At 39.6% G+C, this 15,516-nt stretch overlaps 2 protein-coding genes across 4 annotated transcripts in view; one reads left to right on the top strand and one right to left on the bottom strand.

Moving 5' to 3' along the window:
* The window catches only part of rtn4rl1b (reticulon 4 receptor-like 1b), a 194,938-nt gene extending 188,248 nt beyond the window's left edge, over positions 1-6,690 (bottom strand). The window contains exon 1 of the mRNA XM_088079071.1: positions 5,683-6,690. Within this exon, the coding sequence (XP_087935197.1) occupies positions 5,683-5,695 (13 nt within the window). The 5' untranslated portion in view covers positions 5,696-6,690. The remainder of the gene's footprint in view (positions 1-5,682) is intronic.
* Positions 1-15,516, top strand: part of dph1 (diphthamide biosynthesis 1) — a 207,580-nt gene that overhangs the window by 116,923 nt on the left and 75,141 nt on the right. The window contains exons 1-2 of one of the 3 annotated variants that reach the window (XM_088079072.1): positions 7,868-8,019; positions 10,353-10,502. In XM_088079072.1, coding sequence (XP_087935198.1) covers positions 7,941-8,019; positions 10,353-10,502 — 229 coding nt within the window. In that variant the 5' untranslated portion in view covers positions 7,868-7,940. Of the gene's footprint in view, positions 1-7,867; positions 8,020-10,352; positions 10,503-15,516 lie in introns of those variants that run through there. The other 2 variants (XM_088079074.1, XM_088079073.1) reach the window with 2 other exon arrangements.

Below are 15,516 nucleotides of genomic sequence, written 5' to 3'. Positions count from 1 at the left end.
TTTCTATTTTTCAGGCGGCTTAGATAGATTTAGGGGATCAGTTTGAGGTTTATATTTTTGCTCCTCTCCACATTATCCTCTTCACTTCTCTTCAAACCTCCTCTCCTCTAAACCCTCAGTCATCAGTCCACACTGCCTCTCACCCGTGCGGAAACACAAGCCCGGCTGAAAAAGTACAACAATGCAGAGTTGACAAGGAGTGATAGCAGAAGGCTGACACTGTGAGAGGATTAGGAAGACGATAATATGAGCGGGGAATCTATTCTCTTTAAATAGAACTCCCTCTCTGGGCCTTGATGATGGCTCAAAGTTTGCAACATATTACAGTGACAGATGGGCATTTATTGCTTTTGTGCAGATTCATGTCGTCATATCAAATAACATGCATGGGGTTCGCTTGAGGGCGCTGCCTGTGTTTCCGGAAAAGCCTCTGTTTGTCCTTAAGGAACATAGAGTGGCCATTTGTTTTTATGACTGCAATATTTTGGCTTTAATAATAAGGATAGCACTTGATGTCTATGAGTCATATCATCTTATGGTTGAAAACATATCCCTGACAAAGGAGAGGAGCCCCTTGACGTGTGCTGTTATTAGATATTGTGGAAAGACAATTGGAGCCATGTTGGCTGAAGAGCTGCTCTGATGCCACCATGAGCTGCGGCGTGCACAAGTGAGCAGAGCAGGACGGGCTGGAGAGCAAAGGCCACAGGTGTTTCCTTTGTGCTGCATTCATTGTGCTGAACTCATTAATGGCAAATCCTCCAACCCCGTCTGCGAACACAGGAAACAACACTTTCATGTCAGCGCTCATAATTGCCGTTGACTTACAAAATATATTTACTAAATGCTACAAGATTTCATAATCACTACAAGTAATTATCGCTGCATATTGTCAATCACTGGAGATGGAAGATTAGGGAACAGACTGTGGGTGCGCCTTTTTTTTGTTTTAGATGATATGTTTATGACAGAATGTTCAAAATTCCAATTAATTAGCATTCATACAATTGCTGAAGTGTTTGCCAGTGTGCACAAACATAAAGCTTGCATGATCTGTAGTGTTCGTACAACCCCCTTTGTTCTCACTGAGCTAAATTCCATTTAGAAATGCTCATCACGTTAAATGAAGTCAATGCAAATGCATTTCCCAATTAGCCTTATCGTGCAAGTCTGACACTTACAAGAAATAAACCTTACCATGATTGTGTGTGCGTGCGTGTGTGCCTACATGCAAACCCCTCTGCTTTTGTGAGCTCTCTGAGTCCTATTTTAGGTTAAGAACTCAGATTTATGGTTTGTGATGGATTAGCTTAGAAGACACCATGCAGGATTTTCCTTAAAACAATGTATAGGCTCATACAGAAGTAATCCCTCTCAGTCATCACTTATAACCCACTAGAAGTGTGTAGTGGTGTGTTTTTCTGCAGAGACTCTGCTCTCTGCACGTATTTTCAGTTTTGCTTTGTTTGAGGATGTTACTGGGCTGCAGCCTTTCGTCCGTGTTTTGTAGCCCCCGGCCAATAACAGCGCGTGGAGATACGGTTGGGACTTTATGAAAAGGTAGTGATCAGGTCATAGTGGCATTCATTGATGGGTGTGTACACCAACAGAGCTCAGGTGAGGTTGGGTCTTTAAAGTCCAGACACACCAAACAGACATTAAAGAACTTGTGGCTACAAAGGCCGACTGTGGCCTTTTGTCGCCTGTGTCTTAGCCAAGAAGTTGCACATCGCAAAGACGACAGCCAGTGGTCAAGAAGCACATACTTTCTATGCCTTCATGAGAGGAAATAACTCTCCATACTAGCAAATTGCTGTAGTCTGTATTTATCATCCAAAATAGGAAACCTAAAGACCGGCAGGACAGAATTAAGATGCAAGATAGCCAAATAGTGCTTCAACAACACAACCTGATGCTGAAAGAACAAACGATCCTGCTAAAGAGCTAAAAAAAAAACCAAAAACCTTCATATAACAGGTTTGTTTCAATCTCACACCCTCCTCACTTTAGTACTTTGTTTACTTTCCTCACTTCTGTTTCTTTTCTTGTCCACTGAGCTGAACTGCCAATCAGAGGGATTTCTCTCACCAACGCGCTCTGCCAGCTCCAATGCCAATTCAACATGCTGAATCGGCTAAGAATAAGCTGACAAGGGCCGACAATTGCAAATAGTGCGGGCACACAGCAAAACCTTGGGCGACAGACACTCAGCGATAGCCAAACATTGACCAACAGCCCTCATAAAAAGGTAGCAAACAGCTGCCAGACCATAATTGGTACACATCCAAGAGACACAGGGCCAAAAAACACAAATATACTGAGATGAAATACCAATCAAGAGTCAATTTGAGTTTGGCTTTTACTTTCACTGTTGCCACAATAGCTGACAACCCTGCATAGTGTACCGCTAGAGTTGTGGTATAAGGGTTGAGGTAAGGTATGTAGTGCTGATTTTTTCCATCAGCGGTTTAGCATGTTATATCGTTACATTGTTACATTTCAAACAAAGCATACCAGTTTTCCAGAGCATGACATAATGTAGGTTGTGAGTGGTTTCCTCGCTCTGAGGCAGGCATCAGTTTCAGCACATGCAAGTACACTATACAGATATACTTGTAGAGACTCTACATTTATTTGAGAACAGTAATCCACCACAATGTACTTTTAGTTGTCCACATTATAGTTATATTGTCTGTGTGGTAAGCGAAGATGCAATGAAGTATAGTTTTGTTTTGCATTTAAAAGGTTGCTTTTAAAGGTATTAAATCCCAAATGGAATGTGTACTTTGACTTAAACTTTAAAGCACCAACGAAAAGCAATTTAAAAATAGGTTCTGCCTGCAACAGCATCGCCATGCAACAATGATGTAAAGGATTAAAACAAATACGGGTGTTGTGTGTGATATTCTCAGACATGTTTCAAGTCCTTGCAAATTGATTTTTACGCTGTTCTGAAATGAATAGAAAACAGAGGCTGCCCGTGAGAGTGAGAAAATCTATGACATCCAGGTCAGCAATGCATTTGTAGCAAAAATGCAAAACCATTAGAGTGTATGGAATAAGTGTAATCAGTGGAGCATCCTCATATTGATAGATGATTTGTTGATCTGTGTGTTGGGGGGAGATACACATTGACAAAACTGTTTGTTTTCCAGCAAGGATCTGAGTTACCTTGCTTGTCTGCTTGGATCATTTGCTTTGTTCCTAACTCTGTAAAATCCAAAAGGTGACACAGAACAGAAAAATCCTCAGCTGAGCCTCCTCCAGTAATCCTGAATAACATGTAGCGGGAATTACAGCACATCAAAGCATGGTAAATTCAGTGGACATCTCGTCCTTTCCATCTCGGAGCTGTTCTGACAGATCATCCCTTGTGCCCACTATATGGCTGACTGCTTTTGAGGAAAAGAGAGATTGTGAAAGCGAGACACCGAGATAGACGGAAAAGCCAATCCGAAGATAGGGTGATGTGTATGCTTGCGTGGCTACGTAAATGCACACATGTATCCAGAGACACACTCACACATGTAGTTGTTCTACAAGCTTTAGAAAAGACAGTCGGAACCACAAAAACCATTCTGACTGTTCAAACAAAGATACGAGGCCCATGTTGTCTCACCTGTAATTGAATACACACCGCAACACGAATGTATATGTCTGTTTGTGGACGGTATGGGCGTGATCACACCTTGTCGCAGCGTCGATCAATCTGTTCAAACTCATGGCCAACAGATGAAGAGATCAAGTGTGAACCCAAAAGGTCGTCATAAAATCTACGTGGCCACCCCATTAACACGGTAATGAGGCAGAGCAGGCCACAATGTGAAGTCAATCTAGGAGGTGCTGCCAGTGTGTGTCAGCAGTTCCCTTCTATGTGTTTGGGAATGGTGGATCTATCACAGTAAATGCGGTGCCCGATGCATCAGCCAGGCTCCCTGGAATGTGTTATTTTAGGTGCAAAAAATTTCAAAATCACCAGAGAACCTCTGCGCTGTTCCTGCCAACGCTGACGCATCTCTGCCTCACTATTGTAGACTCAGACACGCTGGCATACTGAGCACTTTTGGCAGACTGGTGAAATCTGTACTTTGAAGTCGTTTGTCTTGAATTAAGTGATTTTCTGTCTAGTGCTGAGTGGTGGTAAGACAGCTGATTCACATACAAAACCTTGGACAGAGCAAGGGATGAAGCATGGTCGGAGTACAAAATCCTCAAACGCCAATCACCTCCTCTCTCCATTTAACCCTCAGCGTAAATGGAAAATGAATGTGTGCTGTGGGAAACATCTCCTTGAGGATCTCTTGATGATAATAATACATTACAGAATTTACCAGCACGTCCATTAGTTTGACACAAAACAGAGGCAAACATGTTTTGCTTGTACATTAAACAGGAAAGAGCCTCTTCTGGAGCACTCGCCGTGACTCATGCTCGTTTTTCCCTAAAAAAAAATCCAGACGCAACACTTCTCATAAATGATAAAAAAAAAAGAGATCAGTTATGAGAAGCTGTCAGGATGCGGGCTTAGACAGGCCTTCCCTCAAAGCTGTTACAGCTATAAGCACTCATCACCATGGTGTGTTTCATCTCGACTGTTGGAACAGCAATAATCGATTTGATGGCGGCAAGAAAAACATGTTGTTTTTCTCTGCCCCTGAGGCACACAGTAGAAACACACACACTCTAAACAGATGGTTTTTCACAAGACACACTAAATAAATACAAATAGAACACAAGCACTGATTGTTGAATAGTGACCCCTACCAGGGAAATTTTTTAATGGATTGAGTATCTCTTTTTGCTTCATTTAAACTGCATAAAAGAGCAGGCTTGTTTTAACTCATGACAAAGTGCTATACAAGGCTCTGTCTAATGCAGCGGTTCCCACAGTGGGGTTTAGGGACCTCCAGGGGTCCCTGAGGGGCTCCAAGGGCTCCAGCAAAATGGGGAACATTTTAATGTCCCTATTATTTCACTCCCTCGATTATAGCGCAATGGGAGCATGTATTACTGTAATCTATTCTCATTAGAGATTTGACTTTTTACTCTCCCAGACATCCAGTGCAGACATGCAGCTGTTTGGCCAATAAGAAAGACAGAAACTCTTCTTAGGACAAAAGATCGTCCGTCTGTTGTGTGTTTCTAACTGTGTGATCTTGATATTAAAAGTTTGAGGAGCTTTTCTCTTTTATATGAGGTGCTAAAGGTCTTGAGTGTTCATATAGTGTGTAGCCAGCGGAGAATAACCTTGCGAACTGCGGTTTGATCCATCACATCTAGATGTACTGACACACAGCAAATAATAACGCGTTCAGCAGAGTGCAATGCTCGGAGAGATAGCCTTGTGACCCGGGTACAACTCATAAACTGCAGTGCGGCATCAGCTGTATTAATATCACATAGTCGTCCCCATGTTTCATCACCAAAAATGCATATTTTAGCTCAAGAAATCAAATTAAAAGATGCGCTTCAAATGGCGCATCGTCTGGAATAACACATCTGTGGGCAATGTAGTGCATTATGAACGTGTCATATTTAAACATATGTTTCATAACCGTATAAAGTAACAGCGGTCGGTTCATGCACATCACCTGGAGGCGCATTATACGCTGCGTAATACGAAGGGAATAGGCAAAAAAAAAGCAAAATGGCTTGATTAATTTGTAGTTGAGACTTACTCACCCCTTTTGAACATTTTGTAGGCCTATGTGTCTTTCGTCTTCTGTCCTCTGAGAATCATCTATTCTTATATTCCAGACTTAAAACTTGTGCGCTTTAGTTTTGAAGTTGATCCGGAGCTCTCGTGGCTCGTCGCGTGAATGTCAGTTGTCACTCCTCGTTGGGATTTTCTTGCGAGCCACTGGATTGAGTTGCACCGCAGACTGCCGTGGTGGATTTGATCAACATTGACAACAAACAATAATCTCCTTTTCCACAAAGTCTGGCGGACCGGAGTCGGACCTGGGAAATTAGGCGACAATCAATGCGAAACAGACACGCAAAAGCATCCCCTCGGTCCGAAATAACGGTCACTCCAGTGTGTGTGTGTGTGTGTGATGAGCACAGTAGTCCGATACAACCTCTGATAGCCAAGTCCTTTTTTTAGACGCAAATGACCGTAGAAGCTGCAAATCAATTCTGGGGGCAAGTCGACGGTGCGCAGTCCCCCCCAAAAAAACCACAGATGTTTAAATTCAAGTGGCCAATCTGAAATTCTTCTCTCGGTGCTTCAGAGCCGTTCAAATCGCATCATATTCGTTAAAATCTCTAATTAACATAAGTTATTTGGATTCACATTCCGCCTCTGATGTCGGATTATAAACGCAGACTCCTCAAATCCTCCTTAATAATGTAGACTTTGATGCCTTCGCTTTCCTTAAAATCCCCCTTCTTTTTCAACTCTCCTCTCCACTCGTAATTGTTACATTTTCTGTGATCTTGTCTGTAAAGATCTCTCTGCTTTCCACCTATGGATCACAGCTCGCTGATGCGCTCAAGGAGGGAGAAAGTATGTTGTACTGCCTCAGCCCCTCCACCGGGCAGCATCCTGCTCCATCCCTCTCACTGCCTCTCTGTCCCTGTCTGCGCCAGCCCGACACGCACACGCTGATCCCTGACACCAGAGGTCTTCATAGGAAATATGATATGACACACAGCAGGAGCAAACCTACACGGAACAAGAGTGTGTTAACAAGAAGACAAAACATCAGGGTAGTGACGCTCATTATTCTGCGGAGGGAGACCTGCTTTCATAGAAGACTCTGCTTCGCTGATCAAACAGCCTCCACCCTAATCAATAACTTATAGATAATGGACTAATGCATTAGACTAATGCATTAGATAACCCCCCCCCACACACACACACACACATACACACACACACACACACACGCACACACACACACGAACACACACACATACACACTACAATGCAATGCAATTTTATGTATATTTTATTTTATTTTAAACTAATTTTATTTGTATGCACAGCCATGTGCCATGTAGATTTCTTTCCCTTTTTAATTTAATTTAATTTTCTTATTTATTCTTTTTTTATTCTGCTTTTATTTTATTTTATTTATTTTTATATATTATATATATATTATTATTCTTATTCTGTTTTTTTATTTGGAATGAAGCACATTCGTGTAAAGCAGTAAAACTGTGTAATGGTGTGTAAATAACAATATTTAGATTCATTATTTTAAAATGAATTTTCTGTTTAGCCTACTTTTATTTGTTTTGTTTACCTTTGTTGTATTATTCTAATTTGTTATGTGTTTACATTGTGTGTTAAGCACTTTGAGAGTCTTGGTGTATACATTTGGCTATACAATACTTTGGTTTATCATTAATTTTAGATTTTACTTCGGCTACATTTTTTTTTTATTTTATTGTATTTACATGGTGTATAAAGAACTCTGCCTGAGTGTTTAAATGTGGCTGCGCAATATTTGACTTAATCATTTATTTGATCTTTTTATTTATTTATTGTTTTAATTATTGTTGGGAGTTTTTTTTTAACATGGTAAAGCATGTTGAAACTGAGGCTTAGTGTATACCTTTCACTGAAAAATATCTTAATTTATGATTTATTTGATCAATTGTATGTTTTACCCTTTTTTTCTCGTTTGTTTTATTTTATTGATCTATTTTCCAGTTTTATTTATATGTTGTGTAAAACACACTGAAACAGCCCTAGTGTGTTTATTGGGCTCACAGCACTTTCCCTTTTAATGCTCATTTTATTTAATTTTATAATATACAATGTGGACAATGGATATTACACTTTAACCCTTAGAATTATACCTCTCTGAACTGTCCTCGTGTATCGGCATGCCACTGTCCTGCTGTCCCGTTCAGTGAAATCGGCAACATCGGTGCTCGACTTTTCTACCCTGACCTCATTAGTCGATTGCTTTCGTCTTTCTCTTCCTCACATGTTTCATGTTTACGGGGGAGAAAATATGGCAGCGCCCGCGAATCAAGTCCAGATTGTACCTGCTAAAAAGCCCACAGGTGAATATAAACGTCGAAAATGAAATTTTAATATAGCAGAAAGGGACATGAATGTGAGTACTTTATCGAAATATCCACGAGGCGAAGATACAGCACCGACACTCAGCTGTTAGCACAAAAAACACAGCAGTCTGGCTCTAATGCAAACAAGAAAATCAAGTTAACCTCGTGTAGCGTACGTGGTCTTTGGTAGCTATCCGGAGATGTTCAGGTCAATGAACTTACATTATTTTGCTTAATAATTAGCACCCGGTCACCGTTCAGAGGTGTGACGTCTCACCGCCTGACTCAGTGTGACGAGCCCGAGGCAGACTGATGATGCGCGTTTGAGGGTTTATTTATGATGGTATGTTTCATTGTCATGGAGTGGATCATCCTTTCTGTCACCACACTTGACATTTTCTCTGATTGCAGGAATACAACTCACCGTTAAAACATAACGCCCTGGTTGACAGACTATTTTTCCAACATGATTTCACGCGATTGCATCACCACGTTGCCAAAGTTTTTAATCAATCAGTACTTTACACTGTCTCCACTTCAGACTTTTGACACGAGTACAAACAAAATTGGGACACTGTTTTTAGTAAGAGCGTATCGCTATTTTTCTGCATATGGGAAACACATATAGCGCGGTATAACATAAGCAGAGACAACAAATCATAAAAGATAAACATGGGCTCTTGGAGGACCTGCATTTCCACATTCCCTGTCTCCCTGATTAGCAATGTCAAAAAGCGTCTCATACACTGCAGATCATCTCTATATCAGCTGATCAAATTAGATCATTGCAGAGCCATTGACTAGGAATGCAAGATATTCAGAAAATCATATGGCTAAAAAAAACTTAAAAAAAAAAAATATATATATATATATATATATAATTATTATAATACTAATACTAATACTACTAATAATATATATAATATATTTTTCCTGTACCAAGCAAGTAAGTTCCCTTGTGTCTAGATTTGTAGACCTTTGCATCCCTGTGGCCCCACAGTGCCTCATTTATGCTGTTGTGTTGTGATTTTATTTTTCTCAAAAAATTGCAGCTCCTGCAATTTGGATGTTACACTTGAACATGTTTTGATTTGTAATAATTTAATTAATTGCCCAGCCCTACTATTGATAAGGTAAAAGGTGATGTGGCCCACATCTGAGAAGAGCTTACAAAAGATCGAAAAGAAAATTACCTGCAAGACTGTTTTTTAATCTAAATCTAAATTTAATTTTAAAAAAAAAAGGACACTGGGCAGGAGTTTCCTTAAAATTTAGTTTATCCATTTGTAGACTAATGGCAGATGGAGCAGGAGCAGCAATGTTGATCAACTGCATTTTTTGTTTGTTTTAATTTACAATTCAAATATGTAATTTACTTGGACTGTGCTGTGACAATAGCTCCAGTTAACTGAGCAATCAAGCTGCAATAGAGGAAAAGCAAAAAACAGTGTCATCTGTGTCTGGTGCCAAAGATTAATATGCTAAAGTGGCCACATGAATTATGAAAACTGCAGTGTGTGACTGTTTAGCAAGTTTTTGCATTTACATATTTGGTGAATAAATAATGTGATAATAATCTTGAATGTCTAAGTTATTTATTGAACTCAGCACAGAGAGATAGATAGTCCTGCAGTAAACAGAGGAAGTGTAAGCCTTTGAAAAAGTACCACTGACCACATCAAGAAATGTGAATGTTACTTTTAAAAACACTATGGCATGTATGTGTCACAAAAGGCAGATTATTATGAAGTGCAGGTGCAGTCCCGAGATAAAATTGTACAATGTGATATAAAAAAAAATCGACCTGTTCGTGAGAACAAGCGCGGCTACATCAAGCTCAGACTCTGCCAGTAAATTCAAAGCAAAATCCATCGACCTTTTTCTCATTTCTGCTGGAATTTGAAGGGACCCAGCAGCATGTTGAAATTTATTAAGATGTTACAAGGACACCTTTGAGGTGCTCTCCGATTCCACAACTCTAATACTTCTTTTAACGTTGCCTGACCTTGTAGAGGTGGGAGACACATTTGGACAATATGGATGGGGAAAGTGACTGTCCTTGAATGTATTATTCCCCTTTTTCTCACCCGAAAGGCCGATCTGAACTGTAGAATCTGTTTGAAGCCTGTTTTAAAGCATGAATCTGGCTTCATTAGGTTCAGAGTGTCCTGTACCGACAGCTCCTGGTGAATAACTTCACTGATGACTCTTATTATCGGACTGTGACTTTTCTGATAATAGTCTCAGTTAGGTCTGATGGACTGGACGTTCTTGCTTAAATCTGTTTTCACCACATTGCTAACAGCTCAATCATTTAACTTCCTCCTCAGTTCGTGGACCACGGCGGGTCGCCAATCAAATTCCAGATGAAATCCTGCAAGACCCCGAGTTACAGGAGGCGATCAAAGCTCTGCCTGCAAATTACAACTTTGAGATCCACAAGACAGTTTGGCGAGTGAGACAGGCGAACGCTACAAGAGGTGAGCCCTGATCTATCTTTATACAGGTCATTCATTTTGCACAGGATTGTGAATCTGTGTTTACTGTAGGAGAAACATGCTGTGAAATAATGCTGGGTTTACATCACATGATTTTAGCCCTGATTTTCCAATCACTGGCAGCTTTTGGAGATTGCAGACAAAAGCTCCAGATCATAGGCAAATGGTGTTCGCTCCCAAGATTAACAATTGCTATTTGCACAATTTTAAAGATTCAGAAGTGGCCCAGGTGCCCAAAAGATATAACAAGGAAACCCTTAAAAACCTGGAAGGACATCACTGTTGAGGCCATTCACATGCATTAAAACCGTAGAAGTCAGACCAGATTGGTTTGATTTCTTTTGAAAACATGGCTAAAAAGGCAATTAGCAACTTGGTAAAAGATGTCCCACAAATTGCAAGAAATTAGGAGAGAAAATGATCTAAAAAAATTAATTAAAAAAAAAAGAGAGATAGAGAGCAAGCATTTAGAAGATAACAGGGTATTAAAAAATATTTCAAATTAGTAATATTACAATTATTATAAACTATTTCATCTATATATGTATTTAATATTTTGCTTTGTTTTTTGTTTCAAAATTTTTCTGTCCCTTTTTTTGGGCTGAATTTCAGATATTTGTCTTGTACCTTCTTCCCGTGTTTTTGAAACAAGTCAAGCCACTTTTCAGGTTTCTAAGGGTTAAATATCCGAATCTGTAATCTGCAAATCCAAAATTTGTAGCATGTAAAATGGTTTGATGGACAGTTACAGCAGTGATGGCCTAAAGCCAATGAGAGCGCAGGATATAGGCAAGTGAAACATCACAGAGTCACAGCCCAACAACTTCAACAGAACATCCTCAAGCAGAACAGACAAACCTTGCTGCGCCCGTCTCCCCCAATATTTTCTTTATCTTCCTTGGTTTTTCGCTACAAATCAGTGCACAAACAAGATACACAGGAAGGTAATCCAGGCAAAGAGGAAGGAAATATTAAAAAGCCTTTCTTGTGGCTTCTAAAGCCCCAACAAAGACTTTAAGTGGTTGATACATATTAGCTCTTCTAATGATTTAGCCATTACATTCAAGGCTTTTAATATTTCTTTCCTTGTTAATATATTTTTGGAGTGCCCGGATTGCTTTCCTTTGTGTCCTGTTGTTTCCTGTTTTCCATGAGAATCTGACACAAGATTTTGATCTAAGCATGATTCTGCAGAGCGACCAGTCATCACTCTCTTTTTTCAAGTGCACAAACAACTTGGATCTCTAGCTTCTTGCAGACATTCGTTTTTGGAGGGGAGAAGTCTTGTCTTGAGTTGGACTTTGCTTGTTTTTTCAGATCACTTCTTGCATGTGTTTTGTTGACCAGACAGACTTGTCCGGGATTCCTCCTATAGTGAAATATCTCCACATTTGGTTTTGTTGCTGATTTTTTGAACATTACGATAACTTCAAGACACCCAGTTTTAAGACAGACAGTCGTGTAATGTGATTATATAGCAAACTGTTGACTTTGAAAGTTGTACAGTGTGCAAATGTCATAAGCATAATTGCAGAGTGTAAATAAGTTTTGGGTTGCCCTCACTTCATATCAGAGGTTTATTACCACGCCTCTGTGCAACACAGGCAGAAACCCACAGTGCAACTTTAAGAAAAAACAACCATAAGATAAGAAACACACTCAGTAGCATAATAAATGTAAAGTTAAATGACAAAAGATCAACACTCCATGATAAATGTAAGATAAGTGAGCATATAAGAGAACATAAGAGGAGAAATCAACAGTTGTTGATTAATGAGCACAATGAACACAAGGTTACAACAGGAAAAGAGAGAAATAAGAAATAAGAAACTAAAAGTACAACGAGTATATGGAACTCAAAAATCATCAGTAAATGACAATGTAATGGTAAAGATGATAATAAAATGAAAATGTAAATGTAACTCAGATTGCTACATCACGTGGATCACATTGAGTTTTATGTTCTGGTGATTCTCTTCGCTGGCACACACTTTGGAGGAGTCCCCCTTAGATTTTTTAAAATGTATTTTCTATTCTGTTTTCTTTAATATTTTCAGATCCTAAAAAGAGATGGAAGACAAACCCTGTTTCCCAGAACTCTGTCTTCCACCCCTCCCAGATCATGAAAAGGAACCCTCTCTTCAGGAGGATTTATTATGATCGTATTTAGCCCCCTATGGTGACCAAATACAAGAAATGATAATTGCATTGATTTCCACTTGTTCAACAAGTCATATTAAGTAACAGAGATAGACAACAAATGATTAAGACATATCTAAACAAATGTAGTATGAATTACTTTTTAAAATTTGACAAACTGTAATTAGGCTTGACAGTTGACTGCAGGTTGTCATCGACTCATCCTGATATAAGCCTTGCACCAACCATCACCCAGACAAAGTTCCTAGATCAGCAGGTGATTTCTCCTCTTTCTGAGGGTTTCATGTCCCCACATGGATCTCCGTTTTACTGTGACTAGCATACTCTTTAGGAAAAACCCTTTGTCCTCCATTAGAGCCAGAGTAGGTGCCCTCACCTGTCCATTTTTGATGCAGATTTTAAGGTATCCGTGAGTTTGTTTCCCTGAAAAATAGCTGTGTGATTCAGTGGTTGCCTAAAAACAATAAATAAAAAATGCAGGACTAATCAAGGTAGGCTTCCACATAACAGGCAGTGCGGTGCACCCTGCATTTTGCAACCTGCGCCCAGTCCGATCATGGCCTTACACTGTCCCATCATGCCTTTTGTTACCCTGATTCAAAAATATTTGATTTTGTTATTATTATTATTTATTTTACATCCATTCATGTCACCTCAAAACACAACTCATAGTAGATAAAGGTTAATCAGCACTGAAGTACTTTGTACACTTACTCACACCTCATTAACAGCTGCTTTGCGTGTTTATAGACGGCTAGCAGCGCAGAGTGGATGCATGCATGCATGGGATGTACAGCATTGAAAATCTTATGCCTAAAGTGTTCAAGCGTTCATACAAAAAGCCATCCGTGGGTGCATCTGTGTTTTGACCTATTTTGATAACTTTATTGTGCAATCTGTAACCTGCAAAGGTTTGTACAGGTTTAGCCAGTGTTGGGACGAATCAAAAACTGACCCAGTTTTCAAGAGGCTGCGCAGGTCATCCCACAATGACGATGTCATTAAATTCAACATCATTGAAAAAACATTTTAACAGCAAAAGCTGGAAATTGTTCAAGATGTATTTGTGCTTCTGTGGAGATTTAATTAAGAGAAAAGCTTTTTATTTGTGGTGTGTTCACGCTTGTTGGTCAGGACACTAGAGTGAAGAAGAGTGTGTTTTGGAGTCGCTTAACACTGAATTTGTGAGGGCGAAATGTTAACCCTCTTTGATTTTCAGGGGCAGGGGACGTACAACCCCCAGGAATTGTGCTTATGTGTTATTGACAGTTAGGAGGCTACAGTCACACTGTCTGCGGCTGATGGTGCTTAAACTGAGATGCCCTCTCAACATCCATGCAACACAGATGTTTGTGTGTTGTCAAACAACAAACAAACTACAAAAAAAAAAATCATATTTTTAATGTCTTTTTTGACCCATGTTGAAAGCATAACTTGGCCTCATGAACAACAAACATTTCAAACCCAGTTTCAGAGTAAAAGTAGGAAAATCATTCTATTCATCACCTACAAAACTGAGCAGCAGTGGCCTTTTCGACAGACTGTCCAGACTTCATATCTTTTGCTGTGATGTCATTTGTTTGTTGTTTTTATTTCAGGATGAGGGTCTTTCAAACTGATATATGATATGGGTCAAAAATAATAATCAGATTCGTGCAAATAATGAGATTTGAGTAGTAGCTTGGCCTGCAGTGGGATTGTAGCCTCAGGACTAACTGAGTGTGGGCACAGTGGGAGGCTTCACTGACACTGAAGTACTGTACGCTGTGGTGTATGGCAACAGGCAGATCATTTGTTGTTGCTCTAGTACTGCCTATAGTAACATGACATGATAGTATTACATTGTTTTACTAGCCCTCATGCCATTATTGATAATAAAGTGATCATAAAAACAGAGAAAAAAACAAGGACTACAAAAAAAGCTTTGAAGAGCTGCAGTGAGTGCCCTATTAATATTTTAGTATCACGGCAAGGCTGTTTTTTTAATTTACAAAATCAGAAGGGAAACAAAAAAAAGCACAGAAATTAGAATTTCTGTTAATGATGCGTACTTCACTTTCACTATTTAAAGAGGTAGTATTAGAATGTTTGCAGGTTTTTATAAATTGGATCTAATATTCTAAAATCTCTCAGGACTTATCAGGTGGTGTGAATGCTTCTGCTGAGAGTCATGGGAGCCTCATCAACAGAAAAATGCCTCATTTTAAAGTGCTGCTGCCCTATGATAAGCCACGCACCCAGGTACACCATTTTGGGTCCAATTTTACAAGGTTGAAAATAATACAAGAGGCAAAAGTCTGATTTTCATATCCACAGACCATATGCTCAACGATGTAACATTATAGACTGTATATAAATATGGACAAAATGTTCCCATCAGGTGAAGCCAAAACATTTCAGTCACCCCCTGGTGTCTGGCTGCAGTATAGGTCGTAAACTCCGCCCCCCTCTGAATAGGACACGGGCCAAACTAAAAACTCAAAGTACACAATTTTTGCACTAAAAAGGGGGATGTTTTGTCATAATTGACAGCCGCGTATGCCATGTGCTGTGCTTGTGATCATTATGTTGCTCGCGATTAGTCAAACGGGTTTATAGGCAGAAATGTGATACTGCAGAGATCCTTACTGCGCAGACTCTGGCTCCAAATGACGGTGGCTGTATCTGGGATATTTTGGGTCATTTTTGTATATAGGGATTAAGTGGAGAAATGTTGTCAAGCTTTAAAGTTTTATATCACGGACATGTAGCTATGGTGGAATACTGTTCGTGTCCTACAGTTTATCCAGAGTTTTTAAGGACTCAGGTTAACACTTCAAGTTTGTGACTCCCTTAA

Source organism: Plectropomus leopardus, chromosome 6, assembly GCF_026936395.1.
Source record: "Plectropomus leopardus strain MGB_pleo_1.0 chromosome 6, ASM2693639v1, whole genome shotgun sequence".
NCBI lineage: Eukaryota > Metazoa > Chordata > Actinopteri > Perciformes > Serranidae > Plectropomus > Plectropomus leopardus.
This window is presented reverse-complemented; position numbering and strand designations above follow the sequence as displayed.